Here is a 23,025-nt window from a genome sequence, read left to right as displayed (position 1 = left end):
GGACACCACCAGTGCAACTCAGAGCAGGTGGACGTTGAACTCTTATATAGTATCTGCCAGTATCAATGACACTGACGTCAGCAACCTGAGTGATCGAGTACTGGTGACACTCAGCCATCACAAACCCAAACAGGTGAGAAATGACTCGATTTTCAGTTCATTAGTGAAAAGAAAAGAAAAAGTTGTGTTTTTTACTCTAAAGTCATCATCACTTCCTGTTTCTCTTTTACAGCCAGACGACAGGGTGCAGTGTATGTTTTGGGATTTCGGGAAGAATGGTGAGTAATTGTACAGTATATATTTCATATGTTTCCAGTTGGATTTAGAGCCAACTTTCTAGGAACCAGTGATACCAAACAATGGAGGTAGTTGCCTGAGCCAATAAATGGAGTGTCTTTGTTGCTGTGTGTGTTTGTGTGTGTGTGTGTGTCAGGTGGACTGGGTGGTTGGAACAGCAGTGGTTGTGAAACCCGGAATATTTCTCCTCATCAGACCAGCTGTCTCTGTGATCACCTCACACACTTCGCTGTGCTCCTGGTGAGTCACTGGTTTGTTTTTTATTAACTGATCCAGGAAACAACGAGAGGTGTACAGTCCGGTCAGTGGCTCACTGCTTTCCTTTCCGCCAGTGATGCAAGATGCTGACATCACAGCTACAATGTGTGCTTGTTTGAAAAACAATAATTTCATTATTATCTTTTGGATTTTACCACCAGGGTGCGCTCACATTTGGACAAATTTAAACGTATAACGTGTCATTTTCTGCCACTAGTGGTCTGTAAGGGGTCTGTGACATTGTGAAGTAACACAGGATCATGGGAATTGTTCTCTTTAACACCACGTCATTGTTTGACTAATTATTCGTAAAGGCCTCCTTCTCTCCAAAACATATGAACCAGATAATTAATCGAATAAAAGCAGTTTCATGTTAAATATTGTTCCAGGGAGCTGTTAGCCAAACTGCTGCCAGGGATTGACTCACTTTTGGAGCCGGCCTCAAGTGGCCATTCAATGAACTGAAGTGTTTTGGTGCTTGCTGTTGACATTGGCTCTCAGAGGTTTTTATAGGGAGATAAATTAGCTAGAGGTGTCCTCTTCAAAACAAACAGAACTCTGGATTAAATCCATTAAAAATACTGAAGAGCGGAGCCATACTGCTGCTAACACTGGCTTAGATTGTTTCTCTGGTAATTTATGATCCAGGCATCCGATGACAAAAATCCTTCATCATGAAATAAATAGTTAAAAATGATTAAGATTTGAAAGGTGAGTTGTAAAAATGGGTTCATGTTGGAAGACGACCACAACACTGACACATGCTCAAAGGGGATATGACGCCATTACAGATTTCTCCATTGGTAATATTTTGATGCCGAGATGTTACATATTTCGATTCTGGCTTTTAATATAAGTTTGGTACTGTTTGTATTTTGTGTTTCAGGATGTGTCCAGAACTCCCATCAGTGAGGCCGACAGTCACATTCTGACTATGATTTCATTTCTTGGATGTGGGATATCCTCCATCTTTCTGGGTATCACTCTACTCACCTACCTGGCATTTGAGTAAGTCGCAGACACTGATTGTTAATGACATCAAATATTTTTCTCTTTTTTAACTACCTGGTATTAAAAGTAAATATTTGAACAGCCACTACACATTTAATTTACAACATGAATATTTGACCATAAATCAATTTTCAATCCAAAGTTTTCTTGAGCTTGGATACAGCAAAGCAGTTCCAAATCAATGTCTCTTTAGCTACCTTCTTTGAATCGAGCTTTCAAACATATGTTTAAATCTGAAAATCATCATGACACTGATGAGCACTTTAAATAAGGCTAGTAAGCAACTTTGTCACCAAAGTGCTTTAAGTTTTAACTGCATTTTAGAATTTGTTAATTAGAACAACTACACTGAACTTAGTTGTGATTTTCGACAACAAAATTCTATTTGCACCCACCTAAATTATTGAGGTCTCTAGGTCTCTTTTCCTTGATCAGTCTGTGTTTGTGTCCTCTCGCTCAATGTTTCTCACACACACACTCTAGGAAGCTGCGTCAGGACTACCCGTCTAAGATCCTCATCAATCTGTCAGCTGCTCTGCTGGGGCTGAGCATGCTCTTCCTCCTGGACTCCTGGTTCTCATCCTTCTCTAACTATGGTCTGTGCATCGCCACCGCTGCAACGCTGCACTACTTCCTGCTGGCCTCGTTCACCTGGATGGGCCTTGAGGCGGTAAACATGTACCTCGCCCTGGTCAAGGTCTTCAACATCTATGTTCCCTCATACATCCTGAAGTTCTGCGCTGTAGGATGGGGTAAGGCAGAGCACTGAGTACTCCTTACTGCAGAGAAGTCCAGGATCTGTTTGCTTTGTTTGGCTGTGTGGGTTCAGGACAGAATTTTGATTGGCTGGGGTCGATAAGACTTTGTTTATGAAACCTCAGATTAGAGATTAATATGCCAATAATCTAAATTTTAAGTATCATAGAATACTAGATTACATTTAGTATTAATAGGGTAAACATGAATGTGCTCCATTTATACAAGTAAACATTTATTCATCATTTATTTATCATATCAAACTTTTGCCCTGATTACTCTCTATATAGTATGTTGAAGTTTACCTGAATATGTTTAGTTTACTACATGTGTGTTTGTGTGTTTTCACAGGTATTCCTCTGGTCATAGTTGGTCTGGTGCTGGCTATAGATAAAGACGCTTACGGCAACATTGCAGCTGAACAGGCTGCGAGCATGCATCAGTCCACTGACCCATTGTAAGAACTGAGCTGCAGTGAGCATCATGTCTTAATTATGTGATGGAAATTGTGAGATCTTTTTGGTGGCTGATAAAACGTATGGAAGCCAAAAATGTGCCAAGGCAAAGGAAAGAACTGTTAATGTGCTTATACTCAAAGGCAACCTCAAGTGAGCACACAGTATGGTAACCCTGATGTAAAATAAGAATGATAAGAAAATAAGAGCAAATATAGAGTGTAAAACAAGCAAAAGCAATAAAACCATTTGTAATAAGAGGGATTAAAAGCATTGGTCTTTAGCTCGGGTTCGAAAATACCGGGGATATTGAGGAAAATCCAAAATAACAACAAAAATAAAATTGCTGACATTCATCATAAATCCCAGTGTAAATGACATGGTCGCCTGTCTTCCTCTCTCCAGCTGCTGGCTGCAGGATGACGTCTTCTTCTATGTGACGGTGGTGGCATTTGTTCTCCTGATCATGTTGTGTAACTTCTCCGTGTTCATCGTGGTTCTGATTCAGATCAGACAGATGAGAGCCAATAAGCCCTCAGCAAACAGCGTCGGCTCGCTGCATGATCTGAGGGCTGTGGCCAGTCTCACCGTCCTCCTGGGCCTGACATGGTCAATGGGTTTCTTCTCCTTTGGGCCAGGTCGAGTGCTCATTATGTACCTGTTCTCCATTCTCAACACTCTGCAGGGTAAATATCAGCTGAAGTGTAGAATGGTTATGATTTACAAAGGAGTGTGTAATTATCTTGGTTCTCACATGTATGTAATTTTGACTGCATTCTATACTTAGGGAGGTTTTAAAATCCAATTTCTTCACATCATGATGTTCGCATGATTGTTTTGACATTCAACACCATACTTTTCATGCACTTACAGTTTATCACCTTGGTTTTAGAAATTGAAAATGTGCCATCTAATGATAGGTTTCTCGTTTCTTGACAAAATGTGAGAGCTGCAATAGCAATATAATGAAATGATGAAATACATTTTTTTAGAGAGATAGAAAAACGCTAAAGAAAACGATACAATTCCTATACCATATAAGAAAAGTAGAAACAAATTGACAGAGGATTGTGTCCATGTCTCTGCTCTCTGTGTCCCAGGCTTCTTTATTTTCTTGTTCCACTGTGTGATGAAGGAGAATGTGAGGAAACAGTGGAGAATCCACTTGTGCTGCGGACGCTTCAGGCTCAGTGATAACTCAGGTGCCTGCTGTAAAGCCATGTTCTTTGTTGTGGACATGCAGTGTCCTATGATTCATGGCCTGATGGCAGCAGGAAGCATTTCATGATCCTTCTTTTTCTCTCTCTTCTTGCCTCCTGTGTCCAGACTGGAGCCACTCTGTGACAGCGGGGGGTCGCTGCAACAAGAACAATCTTATCAACTCGGTTGCTTCAGATAACACCTCCAGCATCAGGAAGGTCTCGGACTCCTCTACAGGCTCAGCACCACAGCACCACCAGGGGGCGTGAGCAACCTCCGTATGAGACATTCTCTGAGGCTTGCCTCCTCAAGTCTATTGTTCAGTGACTATCCAGTGTCTAAAAGATGAACTGCTCCATCTCTGTATTACTTAATAGCTAATAATTTTTTAAAAAATGTATGTAATGTAATAATTGTAAAATAATTAGAAAATGTAATGTTGCAGTTAAAGGTATAACAGTTTTCCAATGCTATTGAAAAGCATATCATTGTAATTTGTAATATATTAAATAATGGTAAATGGTTTGTATTTATAAGTTTATTCTAAGTTTATTCCCAGAAACAAGATTTCATAAATTGACCACGGAGGCCATGAAAACGTAAGGAGGTCTGGTTGTTCATGAATGTATTTTTTGTGTCATAAATGTTATTGGCATAAACCTGAATTAGGTAACAGGTTCATGTTATATTACATCACAACTCAGGTTTATCTTTATGATATGTCCGCATCCATGAAGTGTTTTTTTTTATCTGATATAACCTGATAAAATGAAGCCTCATCTGCAAACATCTAATGAATCCCTTCAAAGCTGCTGTTAAACTCTCAGACGTTTTGACAGTGCGACTGAGGAATGTTTTAATAAGGTGTCATTCAGTTTGTAGAGGAACTTGCCGGATGACATTCTGCTCATAGCTGTCTGCGTCTATGGAGCATCACACGCCCTGCCCGTGCAACACATCATGTACACTTGGAGGAACTGCGAGAGAAATGTTGTGCGTGTAGAGCAGAGGGAGAAAAGTAAGGCAACTGCTGTCGCTTCTTCTACTCTTATTGATGATCTATTGTAACCAGGTGACATTTATTCCAACAACATTTGGTGCTGCTGCTTCTGATCACCTTCGCTTTGATTCACCAGTCGATGCAAGGACGCAGCGTCTGGTCGTCTTCAGTCAATCATCAGGTCAGGTAAGAAAGGCAAGTTACTTCAAATGTGAATGTGTACGAATGATACATTCTTTTGGTTCTTTGCTCACAAGTCAGGTTAGAAGTTCATGGGTGCTTTATAAAATATTATCATACATAAAATGACTATAATTCCACTGTTTCTTTTACATATGTAGAATATTTCAATTGCAGAACATAAGATAATGACACCACTTCAAAAAACTGCAAACTGTTCACAGATTACAAAAGACATACTCAACAAATCTACTGAAATGAAAGGTGGATCTTATTCTCTAACTGGTTGAGTTTGTATAAATTGTTTGGACATTTTATGGGAAGCAGATCAGTTAAAGACAGCCAGCTGTTCTTGGCCTGAATCATCCAGGGCCAGTTAAGTTTCAAATGAAGATGAGGAGGAAATCTGCTCTCTTGAGTTTGACAGGCCTCATCGAAAGCCTTAAGTTTTGTCTCTGTTTTCAATCTCAGCTGACCCATGGAGGACAGAACAGAAAGCCCGAGAGCTGTGAAGGTGGAGGAGCATTCTCGGTGTGTCATCCTGACTTACTTCCAGGGCGACATCAACAGCATGGTGGACGCTCACTTCTCCCGAGCTCTCGGTAAAGTCTGCAAGGCCAAGGCTCCGGCAGTGAGGACAAAAAAAATGCGTAAAAGCATCAAACTTGGTGAGCACATAAGAGTGAGAACAATGAAACACGATAATCAGTTCTGTTCAACTTCATTGCATGGCTTTTCTTTTCTTCTGCCCCCCCGCAGAGAACACCAGCTCATGTCAGGGCAGTGCTGTTGACCCCTACACTGAGTCACAGGCCCCTCCTGCTGAGGGGCGTTTCCTGACATTCAGCCCTGCGGACGAAACCCCCCCCAGCTCATGGCACTCGCTCACAGCCCGGCCAGGAGAGGGCCCAGGTCTGCCATCCATTGCATACTCCCTGACCCCACAAGGCTTGAGCCTAACTGGACAACAATACGCCACATCCCTGCTCAACCTGCTGCACAGTGACAGGGGTGAGATAGGACCCAGCATGGCCTCCAGCTCCAAGCCAGAGCTGCTCCCCAGCTGGACGGTGCCTCAGGGGTTCAGAGAGTCTGTGGACCCCACTGTGGGATTTGAACCTGGTAAGCCTGCAGCTGCAGCATCGGACCTCAGATGGAGAAAGCAGTAATAATAATAGAATTAGGTGCCCAGAATCCTGCGGTTTGAGAAAGGAACAAATCAATAATGTCATAGTAGGTAATGATTAATTAATAAAAAATGACTGTTGATACTTAACATCCAGGTACTGGGTGGATGTTAAGTATCTGATGACTACATCCCCACATATCACACATTGCATATTGAAACTCCTTTCAGCTGCAGAGGCACATAACTAATGTTCATTGGCAATAAATAACTAACAAATAGCAAGTGCATTCTTCCTGGAACGCGTTAACAAATCATTTGGGTGACAGCTAAAAAACTAAAATATTTTACTTGTCATGTTCGGAACACATTCATGTTAATTTGTTGCTCTTGTTGCACATAAAGCAGGTATGCTGAAGTAAATCGTTACATAAAAGCAGTGATTATGTGAAATTATGCACCAGATTCAGAGTCAGTCAGTAGTAGAGGTAGAAAGCACAGAGGCACTTAAGTAGGTTATCATTGGACAGCAGACAACCTGTTCAGTGTGCCATTTAGATTCAGACAACTTCCTTGTTCATTTCCTTGTATCTGCACATGAATGTCTTGCATCTTGTTCTGTTACTGTAAAAAGATAAAATATATTATTAGGGCGTACTTTTGATCAGTGTGCTTGATTGCATAGAAATGCTGGGAAGTCATTGGCATTTTGTCTCCTCTCTGTCAGAGCGTCATCTAGACAAGAAGGACCTATACTGGTATTGAAGAGGGAGCGACTGGAGCAGTGGAGACAGTAACGTCTTCAACCACGCAACACTGAGTTACAACAGATGGCTTACTCTTCAGTCGAGGAGCTGCCACATGTGTTTCTGTCAAACAGGCCTCGGAGTGAGAACTCACAAAGACGGAAGGAACAGCAGCGCTTCCATTCCCCTGCCTCGCTCTCTGCACTTCTCAGTGAAATGACCTCAGCATTTATTAACTGGAACAAGCCTTCTGAAAGGGAACACTCTCTGACAAACCGGTTCTTCAACTCTGTCATTCCTCTGGTAGATCTCGGAGCACTGTATAGGTTGTTGCTCTCTTTGCGGTGGAGTCGGACAAAGGGAATTTTCTTGTATCTTATCTTAGTGGACCAGTAACTAGCCCAGTATTACATTGTAAACATACTGAATGTTGTTAATATCTCTCTGCAGTTCACCCGGATGAGCTTTAGTTTATTTTTCTATATACAAAAGGGGACAGTAATATAATCTTATTAAATTGCTTTCTGTAATTTTGTATCAAAAGTAAAGTAAAAGTATCAAAAAACAAACTTTTACTGGCTTTGAAAAGAAATTAACGCTGGACGGAAGACAACACAAATTGTAAAATTGTGGCACCTAGTGGCAGGTTGACACCATATTAAATATTCACAAGGCTACTGCAGAGTAAACTACTCAGCAGAATGAAGTAGTTAATCAGATTCACTGCACACCACTACTGCATTAAAGTAGCAATTATATGTTAATGTAGCACTAATACGAAATAAGATTAAAAAAAACTAATGGAGGCTCTTCTGCACAACAGATTATTTTACTTTAAATTTACTTTAAACTTTACTTTAAACTGTTTCCAAACTGTTGGCAGCAAAATCTTTGCTGCCAACAGTTTGGAAACTTGGAAGTCAGTTTTAATTGTAATCTGGTAGTTTTCTGGTGTTTTACTGCAACTTCTGCTAAAATGATATGATTTGAATACATCTTCCGCTCATGCACAGGGTTTATTTTTACTTATTGATAATGTGGACGTATACGGTGGTAAATTTTAAATGAATACACAGATGAGATCTTATGAAATAAAATGCCTTGTGAATAAATACAAATACTGGATGGTTAGTAAAGCACTTCTTGCAGTTTTTGTGCATAAACACAACAAACAAGTGTTGGATTCAGACCAGGATTGTTCCATTAACTCAACTGTGCATTTAGTATTGTAACCAATGACGACAAAGGTCCGGTGTACCCTGCCAGCATTGGGGCACAACTTCAGGAGATGCTCCAGTAGGTCGCATCAGAGTGTAGTGACAAATTACCAAGAAGGATTCATTGGAAATGTCTAAGGCATTGCAGTGCACAAAGTACTAAAACATTATTTTATATTAAAAAAAGTGGAAATTTGGATCAAACTGCCTAAAAAAAAAAAAACATGAGAACAATCTTAAATTTTTGAGAACCTAAAACAGTGAAGAGAAATAGACAAATGATCCTGAACTGTGATGTTATCAGGCTACTTCAGCTGTTACCAACAGAACCAATCAATCTATCAAATGTTGTTTGTACGGCCCCTATCCACAGATCACAATTTATCTCAAAGGGCTTAACAAGGTGTGATATCCCCTTAAACTCTCAAGTACAACATAATCCACGATCATCTGCCATCACCATCCACAATAATGAATCGTGATGGGGCCGGAGCTACAATCCTCAATCTGCAATGAAATCACTGAACAGTTAAAAAAGTTTATACAAGAATCTGGTTACTTAAAACTTTGTAAGAGAAGGGGGCGGCTAACAGAAGCACTGTTCTTTGGGTTCATGACTGTCTTTTTCAAATAACACAATCTCATTCTCTTTGTCAATGGACAAAGGGTCTGTTACTCTTGTTTTTCTTTATTTGAAAAATGCAGCTCCTTTAGCGTCACATTAGACAACATCATCAAAATAATGCATTCCAAACAAAACAATCATGATGCTGTCCTTGACTGCCTAAAAGGATTTGACAGACCTGAGGGACCAAGTATCTTCTCTTTGTTAAAATCATTCTTCATTGTAGCTGCTTCATGTAAAAGAAGAGGAAGGAGTATGAAGAAGGAAAGTTAGCAACCATATCACAGTTTGAGAAACACAACTAGTAAAGCAAACAACATCTACAGGATGTATATAAGAATATATACAAGATATAAAAATAAATATAAAAAGGGAGTAAAAATACTGTGTAAAGAGAGCATCTGAGTCTTCCTACTCAAGAGGAGTATAAAGGCAAGCGCCTATTAGGAGAACACTTTATTCCTCCTTGCTATACAGGATCACATGGAGTCAGTGGTGTAGCAAAGAATCAGGAACAAGCGAAGCTTGAGCAGCGCTGGATTGGAGAGATTTTGGCAGCTGCAGAAAAGCTGCAGTCCTGCAGGAGGCAGCCATGGATCCAGCTGCCTTGAAAACATAATCCCCTTCCTCCCTTGTGTCATTCATTTTCAGACTGATCTGAGACTGGTGTGGGGCAGGTATTGGGGTATAGGTTGGTGGGGGTGCATGGGGGGGGTTGCGATCATCAGTGATGACTGTCCATTGAGCTTTCTGCAAGCTAATGATGTGAGAAGACAGGGGCGGGGGGACACACCGACAACGGTGATAACTACATCTGATCGCACAGCACAGTGACGTCACCGCCCCCTCCTCAGTCACACTATAATCTTTAGATTCCACAACTGCATCAAGGGCCGTGTTTAAAATAATGTTGGATTTTCTTTGTTATTAAAGGACAATACTTTTGCTGAACTACAACTTTCACAAGTATTATGGTACACTATAATATTGTCTGAACAATGCCATTGTGTTTTCTATTTTTAATTTAGACTGTATAAGAAGATGGAATACATGACGGCTCCCCAAAGTGAAGCCAGTGCATCTCAATCGACACCTGCTGGCTGACTGTAGTATAAGTCATAAATCCCGCCTCCTGGGATATGAACCAAACAGAAAAGTCAAAGCACACGTCAAATATAGTTTCTCAAAATGGCTTCTGTCATTTTAGAATGAAACTTTTCATGTTTTATTAGTAACTTGATGATATAAAAAGTCCTGATTGACAGCTGAGACTGATATGTGATTTGCCCAGCATGTGTATCTGCAGTACCTCACTACCATGCCTCCATGCACTGATTGCTAAAACGCAGAAACAGGCACAAAATGCAAAAGATGTTAGTATTCCAAATATTCCAGCTAAATTCCTGAATAGTAAGAGATAGATAGACCAACGTTAATCTATGGTTTATTTCTGCACTTTCTTTCAGGCATCCATGTATTTCCATTGTGAACAAGGCAGCTGGGAGTGCAAATGTTTTCACTACATTGATCTGCTATAGTAAGTGAACTTTGCCAACTTAGATTTTGACTCTCTGCACGAATCATCTATCTTTAATGGGTCTGAAGTCTCCATAAGTTCACAGTATGCAGAAATGAAAAAGAAGAAGAAAGTCAGTGCTGTGAGGGAAATATTTATTTAGAGGACACGAAACACAGGTTGGCCGTGTAGAAAAGAAAATGCTGAACAGGTGGGAATCTTTCTTTGTTGGTGACTTACTTTGTGCAAAGTTGAGCTCCTACGCAGAGGAGCAGTCCTGCACAGAAAGCACCTCTGAATATGAAACGCACGGCTTAGCAAAATCATGCAGCCAAAGTTTATGTTTCTGAGGCGGAACATCACAAGTAATTCTGTCTCTGGTGTATAATTAGAAGTTCATTTTTGGACAATCGCTTGATCTGGCCTATATCTGCCATGAAAACTCCAATGGAAGGAATCCGATGGAAGTCAGTGTGACCGTGCGTAAAGCAATACATTGGAGGGATTTATTCTATTTACACAGGCAACAGGGATCAAAAGGACTCATTATAATACCTGGGGAGATTCTGAGGAGAAAAGAGAGAGAGTGTGGCAGAGAGAAGAGGAGAGAGGAGGTTGGGGGGCGGGGGTGCAGGTATAAAGAAGAGTAAAGGGCAAAGTCAACTCTCTCTTCTAACTGTGCTGTATCAGCCCTCACAACATGTGGAGCAGTTGCACTGGGGCTGTGCAGGACAGTGTGTGAGTCCGGCTCCTCTCCTGCTTCTCTCCTGCTCCTCTCTGGCACCTCTCCTGCTCATCTCTTGCTCCTCTCTCATGCTCCTCTCCGGCACCTCTCCTGCTCCTCTCTTGCTCCTGTCCAGCTCTTCTCTCCGGCTCCTCTCTTGCTCCTGTCCAGCTCCTCTTCAGCTCCTGTCTCCTGCTCCTCTCCGGCTCCTCTTCAGCTCCTCTTCAGCTCTTCTCCTGCTCCTCTCCAGCTCCTCTCCTGCTCTTCTGTGGCTCCTCTCCTGTTCCTGTCCTGCTCCTGCTCATTTCTCCTGCTACTCTCCAGCTCCTCTCCTGCTCTTTTCTCCTGCTCCTCTCTTCTGCTCCTCTCTCCTGCTCCTCTCCTGCTCCTCTCTCCTGCTCCTTTCCTGCTCCTCTCTCCTGCTCCTCTCCTGCTCCTCTCTCCAGCTCCTCTCCTGCTCTTTTCTCCTGCTCCTCTCTTCTGCTCCTCTCTCCTGCTCCTCTCCTGCTCCTCTCTCCTGCTCCTCTCCTGCTCCTCTCTCCTGCTCCTCTCTCCTGCTCTTTTCTCCTGCTCCTCTCTCCTGCTCCTCTCTCCTGCTCCTCTCCTGCTCCTCTCTCCTGCTCCTCTCTCCGCTATGGTCGTCCTCATACGCGGCTGCAACTTCAGCACCGCGGACAGCTCCCTCCCCACCTCCAGCCTCAGCACCGACCTCTCCCTGCGGGACTCCCCGGCGGCGGCGTCCCAGAGCCCCGGTGGCCTGAGCCGGAGCGGCCACACGGTGGTGGCCGTCTGCCTCGGCTTCATCCTGGTGGCGGGGATCCTCAACAACCTGCTCACTCTGCTCGTCTTCGCCAAGTTCCGCTCGCTGTGGACGCCCATCAACCTCATCCTGCTCAACATCAGCCTCAGCGACATCCTGGTCTGCGTGTTCGGGACTCCCTTCAGTTTCGCTGCCAGTGTGCAGGGGAGGTGGCTCATTGGGGAGCACGGCTGCAAGTGGTACGGCTTCGCCAACTCACTCTTCGGTGAGTGACACGTGAGAGCAGACACAAAACTTTATGACTTTTATGATGAATTCAGAAAGTTAAAAGTTCATGTTTGACTTTGATCAAGATGATTGTGGAATAAATAGTTAGACCTTTGATACTGTAGCAGAACCGTTGTTTAAAATGACTCAAGCCCTGAATTCAAAGTTTTACCAAAGTAAAAGTGCAAATCCATTGTCAGCTAATTATTAGATTGTCAAAAATAATCTTTAGGTCAAATATCAGGTGATAAAATGTTTTAATGATGATTTTGTTGATACAGACAGAGGTGGAATAACTTGTTAGATATTTAATAATTGTACTGTAGCAGTACTACTGTATAAAATCCCCTATTCAAAAGTCTGCAGTTAAAGTTTCACCAAAGCAAATAAACATCAGATATTAAAATAATCTTTAATAACGTCAAACATGGAGAGACTGATTATTTTGATGACTTAGTGATTTTGATGATGATGATTTTGTCAAGACAATGGTAGAACAATTATTTAGAGCTTCGATAGAGGAACTGTTGTGGAAAGATACTTATTCACAAGCTTAAGTCCTGAATTTAAAATGTTAACAAAGTTAAAGTGCAAATCCAATATCAGCTCAACATCAGATATCGAGGTGACTGACTTTGTTAAAGATGATTTTGATGATGATGATTATGTGAAAGATAGTTATGGGAGAAGTATTTAGATCATAGGACTGTAGCAGTATCATTGTATAAGATTATTTATTTACAACCTTAAATCCTGTGTTCTTAAACTTTACAATTCAAAACTCCAACGTGCAAATCTATTATCAGTTAAATATCAGATATCAAAATAAAAGCAAACACACTTTTCAGTAGTCCACTGGTTAAATTATTAATTGATCATGTTTAATTGTGTTGGTGTCAGATTCAACCATATAATTCTGATACTTGTAAGAACGCAGCACTGAGATTCACAACTCAGCCATAATGAGGTCACAGTTAATAAATGTGTTGGTTTAACCACTGGAGGGAAGTAGCTGAAATGCATTTACTCAGGTACTGTTATATTTTTTGTGATAATTTTCAGAGACAAAATCACATGTACCTCAAATTTTAACAGTACTTGAGTAGATGTACTTTACTTACATATTTTCCTCCACTACAACTGGTTAAATAAACCCAAAATAACCACTTCCGACAGTGTAGGTGTCACATTCTTCCATTTATTTCAGTTAATTGGCTCTTTAAAAGAACTAAGACCAAAGACATCAGCGAGATTCACAACAGGAAGCCAGCGACATTCATCTTGTGTCAAGGTGAGAATGACTCATGTCCGAGCTGTCATATGACAGACTTACATTAGTTACACAGTCATGACCTCCTCATCACATAAGCTTTCCGTTGAAGGCTTTCTGCAGCTGAGAAAGAAATGTGCATTCTGTTTATTTGTCTAATTGTGTGCTTTACAGACGCATAGAAAAATTTAAAGAATAAGTCATTAAGAAGACTTGAAGATTTGAAATGAATATCTGTACCTACTTTCATGGCGATCCATTCAGCAGCTGCAGAGACATTTCTCTTAAAACCATCAATATTAAACCTCATGTTGGAGGAAATGTCAGTTTATCAATGTCATTAGTTGCATCTGAACCGTGGAACATCTGCAGAAAATGTCATTTCAATTCATCAAACAGTTGTTCAGATGTTTCAGTCTGGAGCAAAGAGGCGGTTCAGCCGACACTGTCGTTCTGTGAGCAGGTACTCAATGAAAAGGAACATGACAGCAGCTGATTACATGAGGATGGATTTTTCCTTGACGGTCTAGTGGCCATAGGGTTTCCTGTCACAATAAAAGAATGATGCTCACACACAGCTTTACATGAAAGTTTTGCAAAGTCAACGTATCACAAAAAACACTGAAACGTGTTTAAATTAGGACTTTTAAAATTGTTGTTCATTGATAAGAAAAAGCATCAACTTACATCAAGCAATACATTACCAATTAATGAATTCAACTATTTATTTCATAGTCTAGTTTCACACCCTTGAGCTGGGGGGCCTGATTTTATAGTGAACATATAGTCAGTAGGTTGATTCAGACAAACTGTCCCTCGTTCATTGGAACCAGTGTAAAGTTGTTTCAGGGAGAATGACAAGTATTTATTGCTTTCTTATAAACCTGATCTAATCTGGTTGTCTCCTCTCTTGCTCCATTAGGGATCGTCTCCCTGGTGTCCCTGTCCGTTCTCTCCTACGAGCGCCACACCACCGTGCTGCGTTCCTCTCAGGTCGACATCTCGGACTACAGGAAGGCCTGGCTCTGTGTCGGAGGCTCCTGGCTCTACTCTCTCCTCTGGACTGTCCCGCCATTCCTGGGTTGGAGCAGCTACGGGCCTGAGGGACCGGGCACCACATGCTCGGTCCAGTGGCACCTCCGCTCGCCCACCAGCGTGTTGTACGTGTTGTGTCTCTTCATCTTTTGTCTCCTGCTGCCCCTTCTGCTCATGGTCTACTCCTATGGAAGAATCCTGGTTGCAATCAGGAGGGTGAGTGCATCCCAGTCTTGCACACTCCTGGTCAACATGTCTGAGGACTGAAATCACACAAAACATGTATGTAAATATAAAGCATAAGTAATGAATAGTTTCTTTGTCAGTTTCATTTATAAGGGATGTAAAATCTCAGAAGACAAGAAATGTTGACATACCAGTTGATGCCCCCCACAAACTTTTTAGTTTAATCTTCAGGTAAAGTAGAAAGCAGAGACACTAAACATATACAGTACCTGCAACAAGAGGTCACGTGACAACCCAAATTAAATAAAGAATAAACTTTTTTTTTGAATCAGGGCAAACAAAACAAGTTTAGGTCAAGGGACATAGCATAGTTTTTGGTGTTTTGTGTATTAAGCACATTATTTGTCATTATTGTGCAGGTGGGAGTGTGAATGCAATGATATGAAATAGCACACGGAAAAAAAACACAGAAAACAGATTGCAGATCAGATTTAAAGCAGCTTGAATCTAAATTTAGAGACCGTGTGCTTTCTGGCTCTTGGCTCTTGTTATGTCACAGAAATAGGTGTGACTGTATTGGTGTCATTGTTTTTGACATGGATGAACATATTGTACATACACTTGGCTACATTACCCTCGGCTGTGTTTCAGCCTGACAGTAAACAACACACACACTTATAAAGGTTCAGTGTGAGACACATAGGGCACAGGTCTGTCATTTGCTCATAAGATCGCAGCTCGGAGGTCCCATCAACACTCAGTCATGTGTTTTTGAGATAATTTCGATGAGCACCGAGGCAGATAATCCCAGAAGCAGCAGCTCAGTGTTTGCTATCAAATGTATCCAGCATGACGGATCGAGCAGCGACATCTTCGGGCGAGGTTTCAGAGCCTTGCTTCGCTCCTGACGCCAATGACCCCCCTCTCATTTTCCAGATAGTGACTCATCTGCACCTCAGTGTGGGTTACGTAAACCTGCCAGTAAAACAATTCAGTTATAATAAAGAGCAATCAAGTGATGCTGGGTGCCTCTGTGCACTTTTCTGCTGCCAGTCCTATTTATCAATCAGCTATGGGAGGTATTTTTAGATCAGGGAAGCAACCTGTTGCTAATGGATACCTGCTTTTATGCATGCCCCTCAATGTCTTTTTAGTGCATCCGAGGGAGTCAGTTCATGGAAGGGTTTTGCAGACTTGATTACTGTATTCCCTCGAATGGGGGCTCAGCTACACACCTGTCACCCTCTGACTGAGAGCTCTTTTCTTAGAAACTGAGCGATCAGTGTGTGGATTCTTCAATCAGCTTCTCCGAGGTGACTGAACCGCATACGTCAGAGGGACGCATGACATTTTTTATCAGCAGCATCAGTGTGGGTCAAGCTTGGATTGATTGTTCTCTGCTTGGCAACATCGCACTGAAATTGTTTTCATGATGCTGTCGACAAAACTTCCTCTAAAAACCCACACAAATGTATTCTCATATAACTGTTTATAGACAATGGAGACATTTAATGACAAATTCTTTTTCGATTTTATTCCAAGACTAGAATCTTACTCAGTAGACCACGAGGCCAAACAGTCTCTAGATGAATTCACAAGATTTTTAAAATTGCACACACAGTTCCCTAAACATTATTATAAACCTGATTATTTTCATTAAGACCATGAATTATCCCTGGATCTGCCCCCTAATCCAGATCTGAACCCATATTTGACAGGTCCTTCCATGACTCACTCACCACATTCTTTGTTTCCTGGAAATCAGTTCAGTAGTTTTTGCATAATCCTGCTAACTGACCAACAAAAAATGAAAACGTAATCAAAAATCATTTATTTCCATTCTTCTAGGGAAGCACATTTCTATAAATTATGTTTGAAATGAAACTATTAAAACCAGTTATTATTGTGTACACTTCTCTGTGGAAGACACTGCTGATTGGACATTGTCGGAGTAACTACAACAGGACAGACAGGTGAGGGTCTATAGATGAGGTGTAACAGTGTGAAAGATAAGTCATTTGACATGAGCGGCAGGTTTTTTCCTCCTTCACCAGACGTTCTGACACGAAGCACCACGATGAGCTGCACGATGGTAATCACATAATGAAGTCGACTCAGGGGAATGAAATCAATACTGAGGAAGTGGCAGCCACAGCGGGTGACATGTTGCTTTTACAAGCGGCCCATGATATTCAGTATCTGAGCTAATTTTAGCCCTCAGCTGCACTAGAGTGGGAGAAACCAGCACATCTGACGTAATGACAGACAGTGGAGCTGCTGGACATGCTTCAACCGTGTAGTGTTTATTTAATGAGTGTCTCTATGGTTACTGTGACATCTCCATTACTGAGTCTGACATGTTCGATTCCTGTCACACACTACATGTGAGAAATTCACACTTCCTCCTCACCCAAATGTCAACTCTCATTTTGTTTCTGTTTCGTTTTGAGCACAAAATAAAAACTAAAATTTTGCAAATATAATGCAAAGTAGATGAATTCACACACTGAGTTCAGTTTACTTGTCGTCTATGTAAAATGCTTGAAAAATACAAGATCCATAAACCTAAACTTCCCATTAAAAGATTTGTTTGCTGCCAGCCGACATTTAAAGTTCTACTCAGACTTCTACCCACAATCCATTTAGAAGAAATCAAGTGATGTCAAGTCAAGTCAAGTCAACTTTATTATCAATAATGCCATATGTGCAGGACATACAGAGAAGTGAAATTGTGTTTCACTCTTATCCCCGGTGCAAACAGCATTAAACATGAAATATAAAATATAGGTAAGTAAAAGATATAAAATAAATATTAAAAAATATAAACAAGCTAAAAGATATCTAAGAAAAAGACAGTGGCAAATCTAGAAGATATAAAAAGTATAAATATGGCAAATATGGCGGTATGAACGGAATTAATGGTATAAACAGAAACAACAGTCTGACAGTATAGGTATGACAATATAAACTGGATTATCAGTGAAATATAAATATGGCAATATGGCAGTTTATATATGTCTGATATATGTATCAGCAATACAGAATATACACATATCAAAGTATATATTCTAATATATATACAAAGAAAAATGGTGCACAATAAACCCCGATTCTGATTCTTTCTCTGCAGGTGGGTAAGATCAACCTGCTGGCCGCGCAGCGCAGAGAGCAGCACATTTTGGTGATGGTGTTGTCCATGGTTTCCTGCTACATGCTGTGCTGGATGCCCTACGGAATCATGGCCCTGATTGCCACCTTCGGTCGGCTGGGACTGGTCACTCCCATAGCCAGTGTGGTGCCCTCAGTCCTGGCCAAGTTCAGCACCGTCATCAACCCGGTCATCTACATGTTCTTTAACAACCAGGTGAGAGACCAGGACTGAAGGACGCTCTGTAAGATCTGTTCAGCTGTGTCTGTAAACTGTGAAGTGAAGAGGGGAAGCTCAAGCTTGTCACTCTCAGCATTTCTAGATAACAACTCATCAGCTGTTACGATGACGAGCTTCTGTTGAGGCATAAGTGAGGAAACGTCCTCATCAATTCGGCAAATACACAAAATGAACTAAATAGAAATGTGCTGGAAGTAGCACAAAAGTTTTCTCTCCCACACGTAAGAGCTTTCCTTCCCCTGCAGCCATATATGACCATTTGTTGCTTCCATAGGCTGCTCCCCCAACGCATAAATTCTCCATGTTAATCGATGGGACATGGACCAAACTAAAAAGTCAAAGTACACGTTACACCAATTTTTCTCAAATATGTCCTGTGTCATTTTAGATAGTTCTGATCACACTGATGTTTGTCCAAGTGCTTCATTTTCCACTGGGTTTGGTTTTAATTCGTTATTTAATGCAATACAAATGGGTTGAAACATCCTGACTGACAGCTGACACTCACTCATGATTGGTCAAGTGAATGTGTTGCCGTACGTGATAATGATCAAATGTATCAAAGATGCTCCGCAACCAAATTACTCTCAGTTTGAGCTTGGATGACAAAGATCTTATGACCTGTAAATCACCCAAACACCACGTCAACGCTCACAAAGACTGATCTTCCTGTGTTTTCTGGTTTCCACAGTTTTACAGATGCTTTGTGGCTCTGATCAAGTGCAGTGATGAGCCTCAGTCTGTTCATGAAGAAGTGCACCCGACTCCAAGGACCCCACTCTCAGGCTTTTAGCCCTTCCACAAACATCAAGCCTCTCTCAGCGCCGCACAACCCTCCAATTCACAGCAGCTCCAGAAACACTGCCCCCTGCAGCCGGCACAGTGAACATCACACACTTGTTGTTCATTCCACTCCTTAGGAGGTTTTTCAACAGTGACTGTGGACATTAAAACAAAGTAGTTTTTTTGTTTTTTTATGAATGTCTACAATCCAAAGAGCAACTCAAAGATCATTTTACACGTGATGAAGAACTCTTAAACGTTTGAATGTAAACTCAGTGACATGCGGTTCTGCTTCAGTTCACATTGCACCTGGTCACGTGCTGATCGTCCATATATGATACTGCCAATGTACAGCACATGCTAAGAATGTCATTATGTATGAGTTTGCAGCTTGACTGACCAAGTTAAAGCAGCCTCTGAATATTCATGCAGATGCTCATGAAATTTGAAAATCAATGAATGTTTCTTGTGGTTTGCATAAGAATAAAATTCACCTGGACCTCTTAGTTAGAAGTTTGATTCTGATCCTGTCTTGATCTTCTTTTGTTTCAGTTTCTATAATACAAGCAACAACAGGAAACAGAAGAATCAGTTGTTACAATAGAATGTTGTGTAATACACCATTTAATGGAGAGTAAAGGGAATAATTTAAACTAACACAGATCCTGGTTCAACTGTACATAGTGTCTGGTATTAGGAAAACAAAGAATAAAATGTAGAGTTTAACAACATTTAATATATTCATATTTGTATTTATTTCTATACATACAAATAATCTGTGTGTATATATATATATATATATATATATATATATATATATATATATATATATACAGATGAGAATATTTTGAACCTCAAGGGAAAGCTATGAGATGATGAAAAAGATGTGAAACATGGTTTTGATATCTGCAGTAATGTCATATTACTACACGTTTTGTCAGATTCAAGTCATTTTCTATAATAGGAAAATTTCTATTCAGGGCTAACCCGTCCAATACTTGTGCAGTGTAGAGAATATTAAACATAGTTACGTTTGAAACAACCTTAATCGCTTTAGAGGCACCACCAGATAAATTAAGCTGTTTTTTTTAACTAGTACTCAACATAGGAATTTTAGATTTTGCCCCTGAAACAATCCCACATTTTTTGTTGTGAAAAAAGTTCCTTCCTCTACATTAAATAATATAAAATACAAACATGTCATTAACAACAAGTAACACAAAGTGACATGTGACTTTGAGAAACTTAGGTTGAGAAGAATATAACAATTATATGGCATTTTAATTCAGGTAAATAACCCAACAATAACAAATAATGACACTTACACAGATTCAACCAAACCATGTATCTCTCTGTTTTTTAATCACTGGGTACATGTATTTTAGTTTTGCAATAATTTCATCAGAAGTATGATTCTAAAGAATCTATCTCTCTGCAATCCTTCGTGTGACTTAGAGGCACATCTGGGTTTGGAGGCTCTGGGAGGAAGTTTAAGTGTGAAAAAGTTTCTGTGGTGACATGACACGGTGTCATCTGCTGAGCTGTCTCATACTTTATGCTTTCACAGCGCTCAGTGAATAATTTGGTAAACAGGAAAATAAAGTTTCACAGTAGCCTAAACATTCTGTGTCTTCCTCTAAAGCCTGAAGAAGAAGGTCACAGGTCTTCCACGAACACCCTCCCACCTCTCTGGTCTTGTGCCCTTCTGTGAAGTTGTTGCCATGACAGCCCCTCTTTCTTCATTTCCTGTTCTGTGCATCTTCTCCAGGTCTTCTTCTACTCCTCTTGCATGGTGGGTAACAAGTCAGTGTGTGTTAAGTGTATGAGTTCAATGAAAAACTCCACCAAGCAGTTTATATAAGCAGCATATTCTGCAGTGTGACGACCTCGCTATGTATCTGTATAAAGCTCTTTCTGAATTCAGGAAGCTTTTATCGGCCTGGGCTCATCTGGCATTTCCCACTGTGTTCTGCACTCATTCTTGTTTCTTGTGAAAATCTTGTGAAATAAACAACTAAATAATCAAACTAATAATATTGAGATGTTACTCCGTAAATATTTAAACTGCGTGGTTCTACACAGTGGTCTTCTTTAGTGGCCACATCGATGTAAGTGTGTTATTTCCGGCTTCTACTATGACTCTGTAGGTTATCTGTATTTGTTGCTGCTGAGGTCAATTTGGTTTTTCAGGCCTCTGTCTCAGGAAGTAAACACAGCATCAAAACTAAGTGAGAATACATACATGCTCTGTGACCTCTTTTCTCCTATTACACAATTTACTGCACTGTATGGGATTTTTGTTCATTTTTGTCAAGAATAGAAGTGTTGTAACACTACCGTGGAAATACTGAGTAGAACAAGGTCACATGAGATCCTGAGGAACCTGTCAGAATGGAAGGCACACACACTCACACACACGCACACACACACGCACACATATATGAACGAACCAAAGGTCACGTCACTTGTGGATTTTGCATGTCGAAGACTTCAGAGCTTCCAGGAAGTAAGAGAGAGGAGTAAAACTCAGTTGACAGAGAGAGCAGCAGTTCAGAGGTGTGTGGGGATGTGACGGACACCAGGCAGCTCCTGTAGTCTCCACCACTACTCTCCATCATGATCAACACTTACCACACCAGCGTGGCTCCACCGCCGGTACCTCCGCGCCTCAACAGTCATCTCCTCATCCCTGCTCCACTTCCATCACCGAAGCACAGCAAGACTCTCATCCGATTCCTGGTCTGCATAGTGGTGCTGCATTTGTTGCTGTCTTTCGGAGGATTCATCTATCTGTACCAAACTGAAAAAATGGTAAAAATAAATTTATTATTACAGCACGATGATTTTAACTACACACCCCCTAGCTGGTGGCACTGCTGAATGTATGTTTAAAGTTATTATACAGTAATTACTAAAGTCATCACAAGTATTTTACTTTGTATATAAAAAGGTGATGCTTTGAGGAAAAAGGGCATTTTATGTAATTTAAATTTCTTAAAACTTCAATTCAAAGTTAAAATAACTAAGTTAAATAAAAAAATTATTAAACTAATATTTTAGTTTCATCTGCAAATTCATTCTTTTTTATTGTAAATTCTGAATGAAGCCACTGATTTGCAAACTGCAGCGTACATGGGTTTGCGTTTGTATTTGAAGCACAGGAAATGCTCTTGAACAAGCAGGTGAGGTGTGATTACTACAACAGACATTTTGTGAACAAAGAGAGATTGCTCTTAAAATTCTAGATAATAAATTCTAGATAATAAATTCTAGATAATATAATAATATCAGAAAAATCTCAATTCATTCCTACAGGACAGACCTCCCTCAGCCGAAGGAAAAGGTAAAACTAAATTTAATTTCTTCCCGAAGGTAATTTTATATATTAAGAATAAAAATGTTATCTTACCAGATGTTTTCTCTCATTTGCAGCTGAATTACAAACATCAGTAAAACAGGAAACTTTCCACAGAGCCTTGGCTGGCATGGTGGTTGGCCGGAAAACAGCAGAGAGATTGACATGTGAGAAACTAGAAATGACATATTTGAAATGAAAACAATTTCTGTAACATACTGTAGCTTAAACGTCTCCCTGTGTCCCTCCAGCTGGTCATCTCCAGTGGGACATGAATCACTCGGTTCTCAGGAATATCAACTATTTCAATGGCAGCTGGCTGACCGTGATGCAGTCTGGTGACTACTATGTCTACTCCAGGGTGACCTTCTCCAAGAGCCACCCCACCAGCCCCCTGTACAGCACAGTCATGCTGAGGGAGAGCAAATCGAGGGACGAGAAGATCTTGATGAAGGCCTACTGCAGCCTGGGCACCCACACAGGGAACAGGTCTGTCCCTCGGCTGTGCACGGCCACGCAGGGAGCGGTGGTCACGCTGGAGAAAGGAAATCAGCTCAGTGTCTGGATAGAACACCTTTCTCTGGTGGACTACGATGAAACAGCCACAGCGTTTGGGATGTACAAACTGTAGGATTTCAATAAGAGCATGTGTACGGACCTGAAACAAACTCATTCAGTGGATGGACTTGGATGTAAATCTACTGAGAACAATGTTAAAAACTCAGGATTGATGATCTCTGATTATAGAGACATTCCTCAATATTAATTTATACATCATTTTGTGTTATTTCCTTTTCCTGTCCAATCATTCTGTATTTATTCAAGTAAATTACATTTTATAACTTTGAAAATATATTTTTCTATATTTAA

The 23,025-nt window shown here is 40.7% G+C and overlaps 5 protein-coding genes across 11 annotated transcripts in view; all 5 read left to right on the top strand.

Moving 5' to 3' along the window:
* Window positions 1-4,502, top strand: part of adgrg4a (adhesion G protein-coupled receptor G4a) — a 12,021-nt gene extending 7,519 nt beyond the window's left edge. For both annotated transcript variants that reach the window (XM_069532034.1, XM_069532033.1), the window contains exons 21-29: window positions 2-133; window positions 233-278; window positions 434-537; window positions 1,442-1,563; window positions 2,050-2,318; window positions 2,674-2,779; window positions 3,183-3,463; window positions 3,878-3,979; window positions 4,104-4,502. In XM_069532034.1, coding sequence (XP_069388135.1) covers window positions 2-133; window positions 233-278; window positions 434-537; window positions 1,442-1,563; window positions 2,050-2,318; window positions 2,674-2,779; window positions 3,183-3,463; window positions 3,878-3,979; window positions 4,104-4,246 — 1,305 coding nt within the window. In that variant the 3' untranslated portion in view covers window positions 4,247-4,502. The remainder of the gene's footprint in view (window position 1; window positions 134-232; window positions 279-433; window positions 538-1,441; window positions 1,564-2,049; window positions 2,319-2,673; window positions 2,780-3,182; window positions 3,464-3,877; window positions 3,980-4,103) is intronic.
* Window positions 1-23,025, top strand: part of tm9sf5 (transmembrane 9 superfamily protein member 5) — a 64,452-nt gene that overhangs the window by 1,264 nt on the left and 40,163 nt on the right. The window lies entirely within an intron of this gene.
* Window positions 1-23,025, top strand: part of cd40lg (CD40 ligand) — a 24,295-nt gene extending 1,270 nt beyond the window's left edge. Inside the window, exons 2-5 of one of the 2 annotated variants that reach the window (XM_069532038.1) lie at window positions 21,350-21,611; window positions 22,116-22,143; window positions 22,233-22,322; window positions 22,407-23,025. In XM_069532038.1, the coding sequence (XP_069388139.1) occupies window positions 21,417-21,611; window positions 22,116-22,143; window positions 22,233-22,322; window positions 22,407-22,786 (693 nt within the window). In that variant the 5' untranslated portion in view covers window positions 21,350-21,416 and the 3' untranslated portion in view covers window positions 22,787-23,025. Of the gene's footprint in view, window positions 1-21,289; window positions 21,612-22,115; window positions 22,144-22,232; window positions 22,323-22,406 lie in introns of those variants that run through there. The other variant, XM_069532039.1, reaches the window with a different exon arrangement.
* On the top strand, window positions 4,215-8,168 carry LOC109628262 (transcription cofactor vestigial-like protein 1). 3 transcript variants are annotated; one of them, XM_020085405.2, is made up of 5 exons: window positions 4,215-4,995; window positions 5,114-5,163; window positions 5,629-5,825; window positions 5,917-6,279; window positions 7,011-7,345. In XM_020085405.2, the coding sequence occupies exons 3-5, from the start codon at window positions 5,636-5,638 to the stop codon at window positions 7,046-7,048; spliced, it is 591 nt and encodes a 196-aa protein (XP_019940964.1). In that variant the 5' UTR covers window positions 4,215-4,995; window positions 5,114-5,163; window positions 5,629-5,635; the 3' UTR covers window positions 7,049-7,345. The 3 variants fall into 3 exon arrangements, with proteins under 3 accessions (XP_019940964.1, XP_019941113.1, XP_019941039.1); XM_020085554.2 differs by having other exon boundaries at window positions 4,887-4,995; window positions 5,114-5,172; XM_020085480.2 differs by having other exon boundaries at window positions 4,961-5,172; window positions 7,011-8,168.
* tmtops3a (teleost multiple tissue opsin 3a) lies at window positions 11,321-19,316 on the top strand. Its single transcript, XM_020094759.2, has 4 exons — window positions 11,321-12,136; window positions 14,331-14,659; window positions 17,760-17,993; window positions 18,709-19,316. Exons 1-4 carry the CDS (start codon window positions 11,746-11,748, stop codon window positions 18,808-18,810), a joined length of 1,056 nt encoding a protein of 351 aa, XP_019950318.2. The 5' UTR covers window positions 11,321-11,745; the 3' UTR covers window positions 18,811-19,316.

This window comes from Paralichthys olivaceus, chromosome 9 (genome assembly GCF_024713975.1).
Source record: "Paralichthys olivaceus isolate ysfri-2021 chromosome 9, ASM2471397v2, whole genome shotgun sequence".
Taxonomy (NCBI): domain Eukaryota; kingdom Metazoa; phylum Chordata; class Actinopteri; order Pleuronectiformes; family Paralichthyidae; genus Paralichthys; species Paralichthys olivaceus.
This window is presented reverse-complemented; position numbering and strand designations above follow the sequence as displayed.